Below are 22,571 nucleotides of genomic sequence, written 5' to 3'. Positions count from 1 at the left end.
TGTCCCACGTGGGGCTCACAGTCTCAATCCCTGTTTTATAGATGAGGTAACTGAGGTACAGAGAAGTGACTTTCCCAAGGTCACCCAGCAGACGTGGCGGAGCCGGGATTAGCACCCATGACCTTCCCACTCCCAGGCCCGGACTCTATCCACTCTGCCATGCTGCCTAAAGCCCTGCTATACCTTAGATCCAAAGCTCTGAACTGTTGCTACTGGCTTTGCTTTCTCTTTCAAACCGATTCCAAGGGATCCCGTTGGTTTTGGGTTTTTTTGTCAGTATGTCAACTCTGTTTTATTGCGCTCTCCCAAGCGCTTGGTTCAGTGCTCTGCACCCAGTCAACACCCAGTACATACCATTGACGGATCGGATCTTATCTTTTCCTTACCCAGTTTACCAGAAAGACCTCCCTCCTGTCTGAAAAGCATAACCGAAGTCCCAAGAAAGATGCCGACCATCATCCCCAGGGCGGAAATCCTGGCCAGGGCAGCGAAAATCGGGATGGAGTTTAAAAAGCCCGGTGAGTCCAGGGAGAATCCCGCCCAGCTGAAAACCTTGAATCGACTGCCTCTGATCAGCAAACCCCACGAGGAAGGAAGCAGCCCCAAAAGCGCGTTCAAACCACTGTCCGCCTTCCCCAAGGAGGGACGACAGCTCCCGGACCACCGCCTGCCACCCAGAGCCCCGTCGGGACTAGCCGGCCCTGCCGAGAGGCAGAAGCCCCTTGACTGCAAGCCCTCCACCTCCGATCTCCGGGCTTCCGCGTCCCTTGGTCCCGGAGTGAAAGCCCACCTTAGTAGCAACTGCCAGAACGGGTTTGAAGGAAAGAAGACCAACGTCTCTCCCGTGGCATGCTCCCCGACCTGGGGAAATTCAAAGGAACCTTCCGGTTGCAAAACCGAAAACGAGAGCCCCGTTCCCGGGAGCGGTAACAAACTCCCGAATAACGGTAAGCGTTGGGTTTGGGATCCTGCGACGTCAATGAGGAAACTGCCGGTGGGCTGTTTCTACGTACTGTAACCCCCAAGCGCTTAGTACAGTACTCTGCACAAAGTAAGCGCTGAGTAAATACCATCGATTGCTTCCCTACTCTGCTGCTCTGTTTTTAAAAACAGACATCTTTTGTAAAAGAAAATACTAAAACTCAAGATAGTTTCTTCCCAATCCATTGCTTCCCTGGGACAAGGCTGAGCAGGAGAAAGGAAAATTATTAGAGTTCAACCCAAATCTAGCGTGTGAAAAATTCATACAGATATCGGTCTAGGAGATGGAACTGTTTAGATACGGGGCAGGTAAAGATAACTTAAGAGATTTGAAGGAAAGAGTGTGAATTACTGAGGTTCGGATAGTTTTGAAAGTCAGTGATTGAGAAATCTGGGCTCTGTTCTCATCAAGTGAGTAAAATGAAAACGACTAGAAACAGTTATGTTTTAATGATAATTCCTGTCGCACTTAGTACTTTGGAAAACGCAGTTTCATCAAGGCTAGTGATTGTATTTTTCTAGACTGTATTCCCCTATACTGTAAGCTCTTTTTGGGCAGGGAATGTGTCTGTTTATTGTTATATTGTACTCTTCCGAGTGCTTCATCATCATCAATCGTATTTATTGAGCGCTTACTGTGTGCAGAGCACTGTACTAAGCACTTGGGAAGTACAAGTTGGCAACATATAGAGACAGTCCTTACCCAACAGTGGGCTCACAGTCTAAAAGGGGGAGACAGAGAACAAAACTAAACATACTAACAAAATAAAATAAATAGAATTGATATGTACGAGTGCTTAGAACAGAGCACTGCATACAGTGAACACTCAGTACATACGACTGACTTTACAGCCGAGGTTGTCGTGCGAGTTAGAGACGCAGCACAGCCCTGTGGAAAGAGCGTGGGACGGGGTGTCGGGGACCTGGGTTTTGTTCCCGGCTCTGCCACTTTTCTGCTGCGTGACCTTGGGCGAGTCACTAAATATATCTGTGCCTCGGTTTCGTCCTCTGTAAAAATGAGCATTAAATCCTACTGCGTCCTACCTCCACTGTGAGCCCGACGCGAGACAGGGATTGTGTCCAAACTGATAACCCCAGCAGTTGGAAGAGCGCTTGGCACAGAGTAAGCGCTGAACAAATGGCGGCATCAGAAATTAGTATCTGAGTTCTCGACTGTCTTGGTTTGACTTCAGCAGTCTTGTGTTGCGTTACTGTTTGTGGGCCCACATCCGTATTAATTATTTAGGTGGAAAATATTCCTGCGACATTTCTTATAATTCGTGCCTATAATAAACCTCATAGGAATCATAAGTGCAGTTGTAAAGTTTCGCCTCGTGATTTGCAGTTTCAGATCCCAGTGGATTTCAGATGGTTTCAATTCATTTCATGACTCCTGGTCGTAGAATTTAGCACTGCAGGAGGGTGGACACTAGTGTTACATCAAACAGTAGTATTTGTTGAGCACCTTCTAGGTGCAGAGCACTATACCCACTTGAGTCTAGTACAGTTTAGGCGAAAGAAGATAATTAAATCAAGATTTCGAGGGATTAAATTTGAGCAGTTTTGAAACACTGATGTAAAGAGTCAAGAGGCAGCAAGGCCTAGTGGAAAGAGCACAGGTCCGGAAGTCAGAAGGACCTGGGTTCTAATCCCGGCTCTGCCGCTCGTCTGCCGTGTGACCTTGGGCAAGTCACTTCACTTCTCTGTGCTTGTTAGCTCACCTGGAAAATGAGGATTAGGACTGTGAGCCCCGTGTGGGACATAGACTGTGTCCAACTTGATTAATTCGTATCCACCCCAGCGCTTAGTACAGTGCCTGGGCTCATAGTAAGTGCGTAACAAATACCCTTTTTTTTAAAAAAAAAAATTGATCTCTCAGGGTGATCTTCAATTTCGGGGACTTTTCTTTGCGCTCCCTTGAACTGCGTGAGGTGCAGTGATCTCTTCCAGGGTCGTGGGCCGGGGCAGGCACACCTCCCTGTAGACTGAAGCTGATAACGCTGTTTCTGTTTCCCCAGTTATTGCCCGGAGGTCTGTGTTAACAGACCCGGTCAAAGTCAAGAAGCTGCAGCAGAGCGGAGAGGCCTTTGTCCAGGATGGTTCGTGCGCGGCCATCACCGCCCACCTGCCCAAATGTCGGGAGTGTCGCTTGGACAACTACCGCAAGGATAAGGAGCAGAAGGATTCTCCCGTCTTCTGCCGTTTCTTTCATTTCAGAAGGTGAGTCTGCGGGGCAAGCGGTCAGAGCAGAAGGGAGTCTGGATCCTTCAGCACATCATCATCATCATCAGTCGTATTTATTGAGCGCTTACTGTGTGCAGAGCACTCTACTAAGCGCTTGGGAAGTACAAATTGGCGACATTTAGAGACAGTCCCTACCCAACAGTGGGCTCACATTATCTAGTGGAAGGAGCACGGGCCTGGGAATCAAAGTACCTGCCTGACTTCTAATCTTAGCTCCGCCGATTTTCTGCTGCCTGACCTTGGGCAGCACTTCACTTCCCTCATCTGCAAAATAGGGGTTCAGTACCTGTTCTCCCTCTGACTTAGCCTGTGAGCGCCATGTGGGATCTGATGGTCTTTGTATCTGCCCCAGGGCCTGGTAATAATAATAATAATAATGGCATTTATTAAGCACTTACTATGTGCAAAGCCCTGCTCTAAGCGCTGGGGAGGTTACAAGGCAATCAGGTTGTCCCACAGGGGGCTCACAGTCTTAATCCCCATTTTACAGATGAGGTAACTGAGGCACAGAGAAGTGCTGACAATTGGCAGAGCCGGGATATGAACCCATGACCTCCGACTCCAAAGCCCGTGCTCCTTCCACTGAGCCACGCTGCTGGTACATTGCTTGACACCTAAACACCTAATAAATACCACAGTTATTGCTAATATTATTATTAGAGGTAACTTCTGGGCTCTTCCCTTAGGTGGATGGGATATCAAATCGGGATTTATTTTCCAGGAACTGTGGGGGAATTCTGGCTTCATTTAAGGAAAAAAAAAATTGACCCTGTAGGAAGAAAAAGGCAACTCCCCCTTCTAGACTGTGAGCCCGTTGTTGGGTAGGGACCGTCTCTATATGTTGCCAACTTGTACTTCCCAAGAGCTTAGTACAGTGCTCTGCACACAGTAAGCGCTTAATAAATACGATTGAATGAATGAATGAATGAATGAACGAACTCTACTTGTGTCCTGTTTAAATTTTTCTCAGTTGCCTCATGATGCACAAATCTGTTTTGAATTATGACTCTTTTTTCCCCAGTTTGACAGAGCTTTTCAGGCGTAACTTGTTCTCCCGTTTACGATAAAGATGAGTTAGGCTTAGCTCCCCATCTGGTACTCATTTAACCCGTCAAACCAAACAATTAAAGACTATGCTAATAAGCCTGCCAAAATAGTCTGGAGTTACTATGCTAATTACCGTGTGACAGTTCTCAGATTCAGGCCAAGCCTGGGAAGAGGGTTGTGTGTTCTGTTTCTCGTAGTTTTTTTGTAAAATGGCTTTCTGGTCTGCAGATTCGGATGGAGGATTAATTCATTCATTCAGTAGTATTTATTGAGCGCTTGCTTTGTGCAGAGCACCGTACTAAACACTTGGAAAGTACAATTCGGCAACAGATAGAGACAGTCAGTACCCAGTGACAGGTTCACAGTCTAGACTCCCGAGGTTCTAGGTGCCCAAGGCTCCCACTCCAGCTCCGGGAGGCTCTAGGTTCCCGAGGATGGCACCGGCATCCAGAGGGTCTAGGTTCCCGAGGCGGCTTCGGCATCCGAGGGCCCCAGTGCTCCAAGGCTCTAGGTTCCTCCGGCACCCGGAGGCATCTCCAGCATCTGGCGGCTCCGATGCTCTAGGTTCCTCCCACGCCCAGTCCTAGCGCCTAGATCATCAAGGCTCTAAACTTGGGAGAGGTTCTAATAATAATGATGATGGTGGCATTTATTAAGCGCTTACTATCTGCAAAGCACTGTTCTAAGCGCTGGGGAGGTTACAAGGTGATCAGGTTGTCCCACGGGGGGCTCACAGCCTTCATCCCCATTTTACAGATGAGGGAACTGAGGCTCAGAGAAGTTAAGTGGCTTGCCCAGCGTCACACAGCTGACAATTGGTGGAGCTGGGATTTGACCCCATGAACTCTGACTCCGACTCTCTGACTCTTTCCACTGAGCCACACAGCTTCTCTCTAGCTCTCGGAGGCTCTAGGTCCTCGAGGTTCTAGATCATTGAGGTCCTGGGTTCCCCCCGAGGCTCTAGATCTTTGAGGTTCTAGGTCATAGAGGCTGTAGGCCTTGGAGACTCCAAATCATCAAGGTTCTAGAGTCGGGAGGTTATAGATCATTGTTAGTATGTTTGGTTTTGTTCTGTGTCTCCCCCTTCTAGACTGTGAGCCCACTGTTGGGTAGGGACTGTCTCTATATGTTGCCAACTTGGAGTTCCCAAGCGCTTAGTACAGTGCTCTGCACACAGTAAGCGCTCAATAAATACGATTGATTGATTGATTGAGGTTCTAGCTCCCGCAGTTCTAGACTCGGAGGTTCTAGATCATCAAGGTACCGGACTCCGGGAGGTTCCAGACTTGAGGGGCAGGTTCTAGATCGCCGATGTTCTAGATCTGCCTGGCCTGCCCGGTTTTTTTCAGGAAGGCTTGGATTAGAGATAATTTGGTAATAGATAATAGCGAGAATTTGGTAATTTTGAGATGGCCGCGCTGAGGATCGGTTTTTCATTTGAATAGTTGGTTCATATCTTTAGTATCTCTACAGTGGACTAGAATGGTGCACTTGAACGTCTAAAGAGTCCTATCAGTCCTCTTGTCTTCAAAGCACATGACCCCTTCTGCTCTAGACTGCTCTAGACCCTCTAGACTGTAAGCTTGTTGTGGGCAGGTAATGTTTATGCTATATTGTTCTATTGGACTCTCCCTAGCGCTTAGCGCAGTGCTCTGTACGCAGTAAGTGCTCAACAAATACAGGGTACTGGCTGCTGCGGAAGGTGGCTGGCTCGTATAGCCGCACTTCCATTTAGAGCAAGCAGTTAATCAGTTTTGGGCAGAGCATGCTTAACATTTTGCAGGGGACTGAGATCTACGTCATAAATTAATTATCTTAATTGTACTTGGTGCGTTCTTACTGTGTGCCAAGCATTCTAGTGAGCCCTGAGGGCCGGGAGGAGAGATGCAAGATAATCAGGTCTGGCGGGTGTCCCCTCCCACAAAGCACGGTCTAAGGGGGAGGGAGAACAGGAATTTGATGCCCATTTTGCAGGTGAAGAAGCCGAGGCCCAGAGAACGTAAGTGGCATTGCCGTGGTCATGCAACTGGCAGAGCTGGGATTAGAACCCAGGTCCTCTGTCTCCCACGTCCGTGCTCTTCCCACTAGGCCACACCGCTTTTCTACTATGACCTGATAGTAGTGCGTGTGTCAATTCCAGAATGTAGAGATTTTATCATGGCTTGGCAAGATCTGGGGCTGGAGTTTGAAGTAGGCTTGTTTATGCTTGTGTTTTGCTGTAACAGCTCTTATCTAGGGGGAAATGCTACTTTGACTTTGAATCCCCTGCCACTGCCTTAGCTTGGTAAGGGTCATTTTCTCCTGAGGCACCAGTTCTGTGTTGCTTTTTGGAAGGCAGAATACTCTTTAGAGACCATCCTTCTTACAATATGGAGATTTCTTTTGTTCCTTGACAGGGGACTGTTTGCAGTTTGATTGAGCCTGGTCCTTCCTGGCTTTAGGAGGTGCGCTGATCATTTCTGAAGGCAGCTTGATCTGATCACTTTATCCCCATAAAATACAACGTGGCTCTACTTTGGGGAAGCGGATAGCTGTTTTTCACCTTTCTCCTAAAATGGCTAGAGAATATTTGGGAGGTGGGGCTGGAAGTGATGAACACAACCGGGAGCATTGTACATTTTTGGTTTTTTCCCCTTAGGCTGCAGTTCAACAAACACGGATTACTCCGCGTTGATGGCTTTTTGACTCCGAACAAATATGACCTGGAGGCCATTAGCTTGTGGTTGCCCGTGGCCAGAAACGTGGTGGGGACTGATTTGGACACGGCAAAGTACATCCTCGCTAACATCGGAGACCATTTCTGCCAAATGGTGATATCGGAAAAGGACGCCATGTCCACCATTGAGCCACACAGTAAGAGCCGCTCTCTTCAATCGATCAATCGGTGGTATTCATTGGGCGCTTACTGTGTGCAGAGCACTGTAATAAGCGCTTAGGAGAGTACAATATAGCAGACACATTCCCTGCCCAAAACGAGTTTACTCTTGTGCAGTTTATCTCTATTTCTCATTCCCTGAATTCCCTTTCCACTCCTCTGGTTCTAAATACACACATCAATTAATCAATCAATCAATTAATTAATTAATTAATTCGATTGTATTTATTGAGCGCTTAATGTATGCACATGGGAGAATACAAAATAACAATAAGCAGACACATTTGCTGCCCACAACCAGCTTACAGTCTAGAGGGGGAGGCAGATGTTAAGTAAACTACCACTATAACAATTAAGTTTTCAAATGGAATGCAGTTCGCTCTTGTTCAGGCAGAAATTGCTACTTTTCTTCATAATATGAAACTTAGACAAAACTCAATAATTTATTAGTGAAAATGTGATTATATATTACTTGCTTTCAGTCAGTAAGGACTACTACTACTCCTGCTGAATATGGGCCCACTCCTTACCTTATATTCAGGCAAATGGAAGAAATTTTCCTCAAGAGCCCTCTGCGTAAATCCTTTTCTTCAAAATATGCCTTCTTGTTGGTCTAACCCTCCCGTTCCCTTAGTTTTTAGTTTCACATTTCAAAGGTAAATAATTCTGTAATTTTTGACGTGATTTGTTTTGCTATTCAGGTGAATTTTGCCTCTGCTAGAAACCAAATTACGATTCGGTTATTTATCAAACGAATCGAAGCAGAAGCATATGAAGTGATTGAGAGGGGTACTTCCTTTAATTCCCTTGATTCATTGTATTTGGGGGCCTCTTAGTAAACGCAAAATGTTTCTAGCCCTCCTTCCTTTATGCCCCACCTCTCCGTCCGAGCCCATTTCAATATTAAACAATCCCCTGCTTAAAATTATTCAAAATTTGCAACTTGAGAGAGCCAAGTATACGGCTTGTTACTTTGTGTCAAGCCAACCAAAAACAATAGAACTGAAAGACAGATCTTATCTAATAAGGTCTTATCTCTCCTCTCTCTCACTGGTACAGCCAAGTTCTGGAGACAAATCCAGAATCTGAAAACACAGTGGGTACATATTGAGGTTGGTTTTACTTTCAAATAAGGGAAGAATGTTAAAGCACATCTATTCATTATTAAAATGGATTATCTGGGTCAATTTGGTTATCCGGAGCGGAAGGCGCTCGTATTCTGAAACTGTGGATAGTGACTGGTGGGGAGAGGCAAGCAAAACCGTTAGCGTTTCTCGAGGGTTAGGAAGGGAGCGGGAATGGCAGGGCAGAAGTTGTCTGGCAGCAGGAAAGGCAGAAGATGGAAAGAGAAGTTCAGGCTGTTCTAGGAGGAAGAACCCGAGGAAAAAAATGGAAATTCTAAACTAAAGGTTACGGGATAGATAGGATTTAGATCTCCCCCAGTTTTTTACTTTCACGGCTGCTGTGAGATCAGAATGAAATATATTCATAGCCTGACACCCAGTTTGCTTTCAGTTTGTAATCTGGGACCCAACTTATTTTGAATTTTCTCTTGGTAAACACTTACCGCTCATCTGTGAGGTGATCTAAACGAGAACACTCGGAAGAAATGAGAGTGAGCCCTGAAGAGTTTGCTCTAAATTGTAAGCTCATCTCTAGGCTGTAAGCTCATTGTGGGCAGGGAATGTGTTTGTTGTTGTATCATACTCTCCCAAGCGCTTAGTACAGCGCTTTGCACACGGTAAGCGCTCAGTAAATAGGACTGAATGAATGAACTTAAGCATAGCAAGTCCCTCTAGGTGACTTCCTGTCTTGTCCAGGCACAAGTGTTCCTTTCCTGCATCTGTTCATTCTCATTTTCCACCTCAAAGTAACCGCTCTTTGCCCTTCTCCCCTCCTTTTTCTTCTGGTTGCCCCGATTTTACATTCCACGTTCCTCAGCAACATTTTCTGCTGTGGAATACCCGTGTCGTCTTATACTTCTAGAAGGTGGAGACTTAACATAGCCAAGTATCGTGTGCGTCGTTCCTCTGTCCTTCCTAAGCAAGGATTGGGTAACCCGAAATATTGTACCTGGAGAGTTTAAAAAATAATAATAATGATGGCATTTATTAAGCGCTTACTATGTGCAAAGCACTGTTCTAAGCGCTGGGGGGAATACAAGGTGATCAGGTGGTCCCACGTGGGGCTCACAGTCGTCACCCCCATTTTACAGATGAGGTAACTGAGGCTCTGAGAAGTTAAGTGACTTGCCCAAGGTCACACAGCAGATGTGGCAGAGCCAGGATTCAAACCCATGACCTCTGACTCCAAAGCCCGGGCTCTTCCCACTGAGCCACGCTGCTTCAGTGAGACCAGCAGCAGTGAGACCATAGACTGTGAGCCCACTGTTGGGTAGGGACTGTCTCTATATGTTGCCAATTTGTACTTCCCAAGCGCTTAGTACAGTGCTCTGCACATAGTAAGCGCTCAATAAATACGATTGATGATGATGATAAAGCAACATGGCCAGCCCATTCTGGCTGTCAGAAACAGACAGGGCGGGAGTGGAGTCTTCCTGTGGGTAGGAAGATTCCTACAGTGTGGCTGAGTGGATAGACCAGAGGCCCGGGAGTCAGAAGGACCTGGGTTCTAATCCCGGTTCCTCCGCCTATCTGCTGGGTGATCTTGGGCAAGTCACTTCTTTGTGTCTCAGTGACCTCACCTGTAATATGGGGATCGAGACTGTGAGCCCCACGTGGGACAGGGACTGTGTCCGACCTGATTAGTTTGTCCACCCCGGTGTTCAGAACAGAGACACGTAGTCAATACCCATCGTCATCATCATCTGGTGTTTTGAAGACAGCTGCTATATGTAATAATGATAATGGTAATAATGATGGTATTTGTTAAGTGCTTACTCTGTGCCAAGCTCTGTTCCAAGCGCTGGGGTCGATAACAAAGTAATCAGGTTGTCCCATGTGGAGCTCACAGTCTTAATCCCCATTTTGCAGATGAGGTAACTGAGGTCCAGAGAAGTTAAGTGGCTTGCCCAAGGCCGCACAGTAGACACGTGGCGGAGCCGGGATTAGAACCCACATCCACTGACTCCCAAGCCCGGGCTCTTTCCACTGAGCCGTGCGGCCTGATTAGGTCATCTGTTAGGTCAGCGGTCTTTAGAGGATTGGTCATTACTGGGGTCAGAGCACCGAACTCAGCATTTGGGAGAGGACAGTGTAGCAATACAACAGACACGTTCCCTGCCCACAACGAATTTACAGCCTAGAGGGGGAGGCAGACAATAATATATAAAATAAAATTACGGTTACGTACATAAGGGCTGGGAGAGGGAAATGAATAAAAGGAGCACAACTCCAGGCCCCACTCCTGATTTCCTCTGCCTCTGTTTCTTTCCCTCCTCCCCGTCCCCTTTAAAGGCCTCCCTGCTGGAACATCCAGTGGGGACAAATGTGAGTCAAGGCACTTGGTTATTACTTATTGGCTGTAAGCGCTCCATAAATACGATTTAATGAAGGAGTGAATGACTCTACCACCAGCAAGAGGGGAGAGATCCTGGTTTGCTCTTAGCGGCGTTGCAGGCTCCTCTTCCCTTCTGAGGAACGTTGCTGTCACCAGCTTCTGCCAAAGAAGAGGGCATCTCTCCATCATCATCATCATCAGTCGTATTTATTGAGCGCTTACTGTGTGCAGAGCACTGTACTAAGCGCTTGGGAAGTCCAAGTTGGCAACATATAGAGACAGTCCCTACCCAATAGTGGGCTCACAGTCTAAAAGACTGTGCTCCATCAAGAGAAGCAGCGTGGCTTAGTGGAAAGAGCCCGGGCTTGGGAGTCAGAGGTCGTGGGTCCTAATCCCGGCTCCGCCACTTATCAGCTGGGCGACTTTGAGCAAGTCGTTTAACTTCTCCGTGCCTCAGTTACCTCCTCTGTAAAATGGGGATTAAGACTGTGAGCCCCACGAGGCACAACCGGATTACTTTTATCCACCCCAGTGCTTAGGACAGTGCTTGACATATAGTAAGCACATAACAAATACCAACATCATCAAGGAGAACCTTTTCTAGACATTCCCTGGATCTTCTACCAAAAGGAAAATCAGTAGCCCCGGCCATTTTAAGTGTCCTCCAGTGGGAAGAGTGAAAACAGTATGGCCAATATTTTATTTTCGTATGTTTCTTCACTAGATTGTTAAGCCCCTTAAAAGCAGGGATCATGTCTACTTATTCTGTTGTAGTCACGAAGCGCTTAGCACAGTGGCCTGTACACAGCAAGCACTCAGTACTATTCATTGATGGGTTGATAGCCTCTTCCTATTCTGCTGAATTCTCCTGTTCCCCTGTCTCTATTCTTCATTCTCTTCTCACTGGGGGAGTGGAGAGGACTGTGTATACTCATTGGGAATTTTGGTCATTCGGATTGACCTATTGTTCAGGCAGGGAGAGATGGATAATACTAATAATGTAATAATGATAATAAGAGTACATGTCAATTATCATGTGCTAGCAGCTGGGGTAGATATGTCAGACACAGCCCCTGTCTCACACAAGGCTCACAATCATAACGGGGAGGGAGAACAGATAATTAATCCACATTTTACAGAAAAGGAAACTGAAACCCAGAGAAGTTGGTTGCTTTTTTTGTTTTTAATGGTGTTTGTTAAGCATTTACTACGTGTCTGTCAAGCACTGTTTTAAGCACTGCGGGAGATAAAAGTTTATCAGGTTGAACACAATCCCCATCCCTCCTGGGGCTCACAGTCTAAGTAGGAGTGAGAAGAGATTGTGAATCTCCATTTTACAGTTGAGGAAACTGAGGAACAGAGAAGTGACTTGCCCAAGTTCATGCAGCAGGCAAGTGGCAGTGCCAGGATTAGAACCCAGACCTGCGCCCTTTCCACTAGGCCAGGCTGTTTCTCTTGTGCCCATCTTGGCTACGTGAATGAAATAATTATCTGTTGCTTCCTGAAATATCACAAGAGCTCTTCCTTTCCTCTCTTCCCCCTTTCCTCCCCTCTCATTGAGTTTCCAAACATTCAGGGCCTTCCTGTCCATAAATTAAGAGAAGCAGCATGGTGTAGTGGATAGAACATGGGCATGGGAGTTAGAAGGTCATGGGTTCTAATTCAGTCTCCTCCATTTGTCTGCTGGGTCACCCTGGGCAAGGCAGTATGCTTCTCTGGGCCTCAGATACCTCATCTGTAAAATGGGGATTGAGACTGTGAGCCCCACGAGGGACTGTGTCCGTTCCGATTTGCTTGTATCCACCTCAGTGCTTAGTACGGTACCTGGTATCTAGTAAGTGCTCAGCTAATACCACAATTATTATTATTGTTAATTATTAATGACGAGACTGGTTGATTTCCACAGGACAAGTTGCCTGGAAGCGAGCCGTCCGAGGTGTTCGAGAAATGTGCGACGTTTGCGACACCACAATCTTCAACTTGCACTGGGTTTGCCCTAGGTGTGGGTTTGGGGTATGTGTGGACTGCTATAGGATGAAAAAGAAAAGTTTGCATCAAGGTAAGAACCTGGCACTTCCCTTACCGTCAAACCAAAAATAAAAAAAAAAGTCTTCAGAAGTTAACAATTCATTTGGCAGTTAATGATTTGTTTATTTGAAATTCTGACTTCACATTTTCCACATTAGAGTTGTTCAGGGCAAGTAGCGATTCAAATTCTAACCAGTTACCAATTGACTGCTTGCAGGTGGCGTATACAAGACTTTCTCCTGGCTTAAATGTGTGAAGGGTCAAGTACACGAACCAGAAAGTTTAATGCCTACGCAGATAATCCCTGGGAAAGGTATTTGAAAATTGTTACAAGTCACTCTTAGCGTTTCTCCACTTCTTGACGGGGTCACTTGAAAAAGTCCCTTAGAGATGCAGCTGACTCAGTCTCCCAAGCATTATTGAAACGGATTCGAGTTTGTTTTGGATAATGGAAGAAAATGCACTTTTATGGGAGGGGACTCCATCTAACACATGAAGAAGGCAGAACTCAGCCAGGGCCTAACTGATTCCTGTTGAAAAGACCAAGCTTCCTTTCTGTAATGTTAAAGCCGTTCTGATTTTTCTTTTTCTTTTCTGCCTGACTTACCCCTTAGCGCTTTACGATGTTGGAGACATTGTTCACTCTGTCCGAGCCAAATGGGGGATCAAGGCCAATTGTCCATGTTCAAATAGGCAACTGAAGTTCTTGTCCAAGCCAACTCCCAAGGAGGAAGGAAAACAGGTATCGCCCTTTTAGCTACATCTGCAAATCGAGCTGTGTGATCTTTACCTTTCCACAGATAATAATAATAATAATAATAATAATAATAATAATAATGGCATTTATTAAGCGCTTACTATGTGCAAAGCACTGTTCTAAGCGCTGGGGAGGTTACAAGGTGATCAGGTTGCCCCACGGGGGCTCACAATCTTAATCCCCATTTTACAAAGAGGTAACTGAGGCACAGAGAAATCAAGCTTAGGGGATCTAATGACGATGGTGTTTGTTAAGTGCTTACTGCGTGTCAAGCGCTGTCTTGAGCGCTGGGGTAGATACAAGGTAATCAAATCAGATAACAGTTTCCGACCCTCACGGGGCTCACTATCTTAATCCCCATTTCACAGTTGAGGTAACTGAGGCACAGAGAAATCAAGTGCAAGATTTCCGCATTCCCGGAAATAGAGGATGGTGATATACCACTGGAAAATTCTTAACTTGCACTGGAAAATTCTTAACTTGCAGGGCATAGTTTAGCGACTTGAACCTTTAAAAGCCTAAAATCAGTTTTTAAATTACTGTTTTTGCTGGCCATTATTGTCCTTTGAAGAGAAAACAGACTAGAGCCGTTCCCCCAACCCGGTCTTCACAAGTATGGTGTCGTTAAGTTTATTCCAAGTAGCTCTGAGTGTGAGTCAGTGTTTTAAGTGCCTGGGAAGGTACAAGGGCAGCACGAACCCTGCCCACGGGAAGTTTGCTTATACTTCATTGAGGGGAAACAGACATAAAAAATGTTCGCAAGCAGCAGAATCAGAACAAAAAAAAGAATGGAGTGTTCAGTCCAATGTACACGTAAACCCAGGTGCTTAGGGTGGGTCGGAAATACCATCATTATTATTATAATGTACTTTCCTGAGTGCTAGAGGCAGCTGTTGGGTGTTGAGACATAATTTCTCTGTACCTCAGTCACCTCATCTGTAAAATGGGGATTAAGACTGTGTCCATCCTGTTTATTTGGTATCAATCCCAGCGCTTAACATGGTGCCTGGCATGTAGTAAGCACTTAACGAATCCCATTAAAAAAAAAATATATCAGGTGGGCTACTTGGAGGAGGTGGAATTTTTAGGAGGGACCTGAAGGTGAAGAAAGCTGAGAGATCTGGCAGATTTCTCTTCTTTTCTCCACCTGCAGAGTGTATAGTACAGTACTCTGCACACAGTAAGCACTCAATAAATACTATTGAATGAATAATGTATTCGGGGTCTAGTACTTCTGTCATTTTGAGAGGGCTCTACATATTTCTAAGTGACTTTAAACCAAAAAAAGACTCAAAACCACTGAACATAAAGGTATGCTTGAAGTGCCCTCTCCTAGCCAATCTCTTGAAATTAAAAATTTGGAGAAGCCAATTCTCAGTTCAGAATGGCAAAAACAGTACACGGGCACGTTCAGGATTTAAGGAATTTTATGTTCGTGGCAGTAATTGCTTCTCGGGAACTTCAAAATGGAGTCGCTCTTTCCCTTGTCCCCATTGTGGTAAATTATGAGATGATTCACATCTTGGGATGAGGACCTTCTTCGGGTATGGTTCGTTTGGTTGTTTTTGGTTGGAAGAACCTACTGGGATGTGGGTGTTAGGATTAGGGAATCGTCTTTTAAAAATCCGTAACTTTGCTTCGGTTGTAGAATTCCTCAGCCGGAGAAAAGGCGACTTTGGGGAGCACTCTTCAACACACACATGGGGTTTTAGAGCCGACAGCCACAAGCTGTGATTCTGCTCAGAAAACTACAAGTGGCAGTAAACCTGCTGGTTCAGTCAGTACGTCTCCATTAAACTGGCTAGCCGATTTGACCAGCGGAAACGTGAATAAAGAAAACAAGGGTAAGTGTTTACTGCCTCCTTGCGTGTTCAAATTTCCGACTGATATAATTTTTGCAATCCCTGGAAGAGGCTGTTTCCTTCAGAGCCCTGCAGGTAATGGGGAGTGGAAATCGTTGTCCAATAACAACTGAAAACATTTTCCGAATATAGCGCCAAAGAGGAAAACTACTGCGGGAGGGAGAGAGAGAGAGATTCATTCCATCTTCTTTCCATGTTTTTCACCCTGGAAGCTAAATTGGAATGTGTTGGGCTAAGCAGCTGTCTAATATCTTAGTTCTGGTCTGTGGATTTTGCAGGGAAGCAGGGGAAGAGGGGAGGGGCAGAATATTTGACGTTTTAGGAGAATGAATTCATGAACTCCCTCATGGGAGTCTGGAAACATGGTCATGAATGGTTCAGTCTTCTGTATTTCCTTTTGGCCTGGCTGTTGAGCAGTTCCTTTTTTTAATTTTTATTGGTTAAGTGCTTACTATGTACCAGGCACTGTACTGAGTGCCGGGGTAGATGCCAGACACCATTTATGTCCTCCATGGAACTCCCAGTCTTAATCCCCATTTTACAGATGAGGTAAGTGAGGCCCAGGGAAGTGACGTGATTTGCCCAAGGTTCCACAGCAGTCAGGTGGGAGAGTCCCAGGCCCATGCTCTCTTCATTCATTCATTCAGTCAGTCATATTTATTGAGTGCTTACTATGTGCAGAGCACTGTACTAAGCGCTTGGGAAGTACAAGTTGGCAGCATACAGAGATGGTCCCCACCCAACAACAGGCTCACAGTCTAGAGGGGGGAGACAGACAACAAAACAAAACATGTGAACAGGTGTCAAGCCATCAGAATAAATGGAAGTAAAGCTAGATGCACATCATTAACAAAATAAATAGAATAGTAAATATGTACAAGTAAAATAAATAGAGTGATAAATCTGTACAAACATATACAGGTGCTGTGGGGAGGGGAAGGAGGTAGGGCGGGGGGGGATGGGGAGGAGGAGAGGAAAAAGGGGGCTCAGTCTGGGAGCTCTTCACTAGGCCAGGCTGCTTCTCGTGGTATTCGGTTCCTTGACGACAGTCTCCGAGGAGCCTTACACTGCCAATCATCATCATCAATCGTATTTATCGAGCGCTTACTGTGTGCAGAGCACTGGACTAAGCGCTTGGGAAGTACAAGTTGGCAACACAATCTAGTAACTCTTGACCTGCAGCCAGACAGGAGGAGCCTGAGGTCAGTCAGATTTATCGAAGGCCTACTGCCTGCGGGGCACTGTACTAAGCGCTTGGGAGAGTGCAGTAGGACAATATAATAGACACACAACAAAACCTGCCCCAAGATGCCAGAAAGAAGAGGGTAACAGCCAGGTTGGGGTAACCCTTGTAAACCATGTTTCAGGATTCCTCCCCGAGAAGACGATCTACGTCTGATTGAAGCCTCTCAGAAATCTCATAGTGTTCACTGGTAACCATAGACTGGGTTGATTGAAAGGGAATGATTCTTACCTATCACCTGAGTAATTTGGAGGGCCTTTTTTTTAATGGTATTTATTCAGAGGTCATGGGTTCGAATCCTGGCTCTGCCACATGTCAGCTGTGTGACCTTGGGCAAGCCGCCTAACTTCTCTGTGCCTCAGTCACCTCATCTGGAAAATGGGGATTAAGACCGTGAGCCCCACATGGAACCACCTGATCGCCTTGTATCCCCCCAGCGCTTAGAACAGTGCTTCGCACATAGTAAGCGCTTAACAAACACCACCGTTATTATTTTAACTAATAAAATTAATTAATTTTAATTTTAAGTGCTTAATTGCTTAATTAAGCACTTACTAGGAGCCAGGCACTGTGCTAAGTGCTGGGGTAGATACAAGTCGATCAGGTTGGACGCAGTCCCTGTCTCCCTTAGGGCTCGTGGTCTTAATCCCCATTTTACAGATGGAGGGAACCAAGGCACAGAGCAGTTAAAATGACTTGCCCACGGTCACACAGCAGACAAGTGGCCAAGCTGCGATTAGAACCCAGGTCCTTCTGACTCCAAGACATATGCTCTTATCCACTAGGCCATACTGCTGCTTGTGGGGGGGAAAAAAAAGTATTTCATTCTGAAATAAAGTATGTTTCTGAGGCTTTCAGTTCACTGTGGGAAGTCAGGTGGCCTAGTGGAAAGAGCCTAGGCGTCAGAGGCCCTGGGTTCATTCATTCATTCAATCAGTCGTATTTATTGAGCGCTTACTGTGTGCAGAGCACTGCACTAAGCGCTTGGGAAGTACAAGTCGGCAACATATAGAGAGGGTCCCTACCCAACTGAAGGTCATTTCAGTGTATCACACGTTTAGGTAAAATACTCTACTTTGTCAATTATTCATTCATTCATTCAATTGTATTTATTGAGCGCTTACTGTGTGCAGAGCACTGTACTAAGCGCCTGGGAAGTACAAGTTGGCAACATCTAGAGATGGTCCCTACCCAGCAGCAGGCTCACAGTCTAGAAGGGGGAGACAGACAACAAAACAAAACATAGTTTATGCCAGCAGGGTTTTGATCCCACTTGGGCCAGTTGCCCGTTGGGCAGATTTGGACTTAACTTTGCTGCCTTGGTTTCTTCCTCTCTGCCCTGGAGATTCAATCTGACAGACAGTGACTCTCCCCACTTCAAAGCCTTATTGAAAGTGCATCTCCTCCAAGAGAACTTCCCTGCCTAAGCCCTCCTTTCCTCTTCTCCCACCGCCTTCTGCATTGCCGTGACTTGCTCCTTTTATTCATTCCCCCTCCCAGCCCTACAGTACATACCTGTCATTTATTTACGTATATTAATGTCTGTCTCCCATTGTGGGCAGGGAATGTGTCCGTTTATTGTTATAGCGTACTGTCCCAAGCGCTTAGTGCAGTGCTGTGTGTACAGTAAGAGCTCAATAAATGCGATTGAATGAATGAATGAATACCTGTTCTCACACCTCCATAGATAATGAGCCCTGTGTGAGCCCCTGTGCCCACCTAAGCGCTCAGTACCTTGCTTGGCACATAGTAAGCACTGAATAAACACCACAGGTGTTACTGATTCTAGTCCCTGGTCCAGATCCCATGGAATGAGTGGCAGGGCTTTCAGTTTTCCGAGTTTCCCATCCGCAGGTCCCCACTGTCTGGGGCCCTGCTTTATTTGTATTTGGAAAGCAGCGTGTTCTAGCGGGAAGAGCTTGGGCTTGGAAGTCAAAGGATGCGTGATCCTGGCTCCGCCGCAGGTCTGCTGTGTGACCTTGGGCAAGTCGCTTTACTGCTCCGGACCTCAGTTACCTCATCTGGAAAATGGGGACTAAGACTGTGAGCCCCACGTGGGACAGGGACTGTGTCCAATCTGATTACCTCACATTGCCCCCGGTGCAATGCACCTGTATATATGTCACCTGTATATATGTATATATGGTTGTACATATTTATTACTCTATTTATTTGTTTATTTATTTTACTTGTACATATCTATCCTATTTATTTTATTTTGTTAGTATGTTTGGTTTAGTTCTCTGTCTCCCCCTTTTAGACTGTGAGCCCACTGTTGGGTAGGGACCGTCTCTATATGTTGCCAATTTGTACTTCCCAAGCGCTTAGTACAGTGCTCTGCACATAGTAAGCGCTCAATAAATACGATTGATGATGATGATGATGATGCTTAGAACAGTGGTTGGCACATAGCAAGCGCTTAATAAATGCCGTAACAATAATAGCAGTTATTATTTATAATACAGTTCCAACAGGAGACAGGGATTTGGGGGGAGGGATGTCATCTGCCATCGATGGAACATGAAAAACACAGCTTATTCTTTAAGGGGATTTGTTTAAAAAATCCAAACCATATTTGATTCTTTCCGAACAAGAGGACATTTTTACTCCTGCTAATCCAGTACTAAAGCAAGATGTTCATCTTTGAGTGTTTCTGTTTCTATATTTATTTTAGAGAAACCACTTACTGTGCCGCCTATAAAGAGTGAAAGCAAATCTCTTCAAGCCCTCCCCTCCTTCGCCAAACCTGCTGCGGTCCTGCACACCTTTAACAGCACAATACTGACACCTGTGAGCAACAACAGTTCTGGCTTTCTGCGGAATCTGTTGAACTCTTCGGCAGGGAAGGTATTTACCGATATCATCCTCTCCATGGAATTAGTATCGATTATATTCCTTGCTAGTCCTTCCCGAGAAGCAGTGTGGAAAAAGCGTGGGCTTGGGAGGCAGAGGACCTGGGTTCTAATTCTGGCTCTGCCACCTGTCTGCTGTTACCTTGGGCAAGTCACGTAACTTCTCTGTGCCCCAGTTACCTCATCTGTAAAATGGGGTTTAGGACTGTGAGCCCTCTGTGGAACAGGGAAGTACAGTGCCTCGCACATACTAAGCGCTTAACAAATACTATTATTATTATTAGCACAAGATTCTGAACAGAGACTGTATAACATTGCTTATTATAAAGTTGAAAACAGGGAAAACGGTTGGAGAGTAGTGTTAGAAAGAAATGGCATAGCTAGGGTGGGCTTACATAAAGTAACCAACGCAGTAGCATGGACTAATGGAAAGAGCTCGGGCCCCGGAGTCGGAGGATTTAGGTTCTAATCCCGGCCCTTCCAGTTGCTTGCTGTGTGTCCTTGAGCAAGTCACTTCACTTCTCTGTGCCTCAGTTACCGTGTCTGTAAAATGGAGCGTAAGACTGGGAGCTCCGTGTGTGATTAGCTTGTACTTACCCCAGTGCTTAGTTTCCTCTTTTGTAAAATGGGGATTCCTTTATTGTTCCTCTCCGTATCAAGACCTGTGAGCCCTATGTAAGACAGTGACGGTGTCCAACCTGAATAACTGGTATCTACCCCGTCATCAGTGGTATTTATCAAGTGCTTATTGTGTGCAGAACACCGTACTAAGTGCTTGGAAGAGTGCAGTACAAGAGAGTTGATGGGCGTGTTCCCTGCCTGTAACGAGCTTACCCTACCGCTTAGAGCAGTCCCTGAAAAATACCATAATCATCATCACCGTCAATGGTTTTTACTGAGCGCTTACTATGTGCAGAGCACTGTACTAAGTGCTTGGGAGAAGTATAACACAACAGAGTGGGTAGACATGTACCCTGCCCTCAACAAACTTACTCCATCACTTAGAACAGTGCTTGACAGACAATATAATAATATTTAGATTGTGAGCTCCTCTGTTGTGCTTCTGTTATACTTGCCCACGCATTTAGTTCAGTTCATTGTATTCGGTAGCTTAATAAAATACCGCTACTCTAGGATTCAGGAGATTTGCAAGGGAAGTGCCATTCTGTCCCCTGGTGCCTTTTTTCTATTTTCACGCTGAAGCCTGGATGGAAAACAAAAAGCGGGCAGGGGCCGTTTATTCTCCTCTGCCATTTTCAGGCACTGTCACCGAACACTTTGGCTAGGAACGCAACGGCTGGCTAAAATAGAGCTGAGCATCACGAGTCCAACGGAAGAGCCGCTAGGCAGGGCTCAGCTCCTTGAGGCTAGCGGTAGTCGGGCTTGTATGCCACGGTCGTGGTGGCCTTTTAAAAAGGAGCCCCTGGTGAAGATCAGAGACAGGCAGGTCACAGGGTGGGACCGAAGTGAGAGGGACAGTTGTATTCAGTCATTTTTATTGAGCGCTTACTGTGTGCAGGGCACTGTACTAAGCACTTGGGAGAGTACAGTACAACAATAAACAGACTCATTCCGTGCCCACATCGAGCTTACAGTCTAGAGGCGGGGAGGCAGCCATCAATACAAAAAGATAAATTACAGGTATGTTTATAAGTGCAGTGGGGCTGGGGACGGGGGAAGAGCAAAGGGAGTGGGAGAAGAGGAAAGGAAGGGCTTAGTCTGGGAAGGCCCCTTGGAGGTGATGCACCCTCAGTAAGGCTTTGAAGGGTGGGGAGAGTAATTATCTGTCAGATTTGAGGAGGGAGGGGGTTCCAGGCCAGAGGCAGGACGTGGGCTAGGGGTCGGCGGCAAGATCGAGGCGAAGTGTGATATACAAGCGACCAGAAAACTTACCTCCCGGCTTCTTCTGGCATTGTCCTGTATTCCTCTAGACCATAGGCTTGTTGTGGGCCGGGAATGTGTGGGTTTATATTGTTCTATTGTAATCTCCCAGCGCTTAGTACAGTGTTCTGCACACAACTGCTCAATATGTACGATCGATTGATTGATCGAGAGAGGGTGATAGGGTGAAATTTCAATTAGGGGACAAGGCGTGATAAAGACATGGAACCACACGACCATCACTCAGCTTATTCTTCCCCAAATGACTCCTAGGCACAACTGGTTGACGAAGGGACCTAAATCCGTACCTAAATGAATCACGTGCTCATTTGGAGCGGGTGTTAGCAGTCTTCGGTTTGAAACGCCTTGGTCTCTTTTGGCACAGAGTTCATTGTCGTATTTATTGAGCGCTTACTGCGTGCAGATCACTGTACTAAGCGCTTGGGAAGTAGAAATCGGCAACAGATAGAGACGGTCCCTACCCGGCAACGGGCTCATGCTTTCACTGCTTTCTTCCTCTTCGTTAAATTCAGACAGAAAATGGACTGAAGAATACACCAAAAATACTCGATGACATCTTTGCTTCTTTGGTTCAAAGTAAAACCGCCTCTGATGTGCCTAAGAAACCTCAAGGACTGACGATAAAGCCCAGCATTTTGGGTTTCGATACGCCCCACTATTGGCTCTGTGATAACCGCTTGCTGTGCCTCCAGGATCCCAATAACAAGAGTAACTGGAATGTTTTCCGCGAGTGCTGGAAACAGGGACAGGTAGGTGAATGGTTTTCACTTTCCCATTTTCTCCTCGCTGGATGCCTCTTGCATGGATCTCTTGAAAACACGAGCAGGTTCAGGTCTACCCTGTCATTTTGCTACGACCTGACTACCAAAAAAAGGCATCCTCCTGACTGTTTACCGTGGAATCCTTCAGTGGAGGGCCTGCTCAGACTTGATATCTCCCGTCATCGACTAAAGACTCTCCTTCGGTTTCTAGGATCTGTGGATTAGCACGGTCCTATGCCGTTGGACAATAGAAAAGCTTGGACGAGACTTTACAGTCACTTAAATAAATGTCTTCCAGCTTAGCTGGCTTGCCACTGCCACTGCAGGCTGCTTTAGCCAACGTTAAAATAGTACGACCCCTAATTCCTGCCAGAGAGGCTCTCTGTGGTTTTTCAGCCGAAAACCTGTGGCTTTTTTGATGTTTGGCAAAGCCTGCTCTCCAACTCGCCTGAATAAATTCGCCACTGGGGCCGAGGCCAAGCGGGACAAGCTCCCCAAGCCATATTTCCTCCGCACTGAACAGTTTGAAATATTCGAAAAGGGAATTTGTAATGGCGATA

At 46.1% G+C, this 22,571-nt stretch overlaps 1 protein-coding gene across 1 annotated transcript in view; it reads left to right on the top strand.

Moving 5' to 3' along the window:
• KDM3A (lysine demethylase 3A) overlaps positions 1-22,571 on the top strand; it is a 65,583-nt gene that overhangs the window by 28,032 nt on the left and 14,980 nt on the right. The window contains exons 9-17 of the mRNA XM_038752245.1: positions 391-947; positions 3,000-3,201; positions 6,911-7,125; positions 12,513-12,665; positions 12,852-12,947; positions 13,249-13,376; positions 15,040-15,235; positions 19,171-19,343; positions 21,763-21,999. Coding sequence (XP_038608173.1) covers positions 391-947; positions 3,000-3,201; positions 6,911-7,125; positions 12,513-12,665; positions 12,852-12,947; positions 13,249-13,376; positions 15,040-15,235; positions 19,171-19,343; positions 21,763-21,999 — 1,957 coding nt within the window. The remainder of the gene's footprint in view (positions 1-390; positions 948-2,999; positions 3,202-6,910; positions 7,126-12,512; positions 12,666-12,851; positions 12,948-13,248; positions 13,377-15,039; positions 15,236-19,170; positions 19,344-21,762; positions 22,000-22,571) is intronic.

Source organism: Tachyglossus aculeatus, chromosome 10 (assembly GCF_015852505.1).
Source record: "Tachyglossus aculeatus isolate mTacAcu1 chromosome 10, mTacAcu1.pri, whole genome shotgun sequence".
NCBI classification, from domain to species: domain Eukaryota; kingdom Metazoa; phylum Chordata; class Mammalia; order Monotremata; family Tachyglossidae; genus Tachyglossus; species Tachyglossus aculeatus.
Note: the sequence above shows the minus strand (reverse complement) of the source record. Positions and strands in the feature narration are given on the sequence as shown.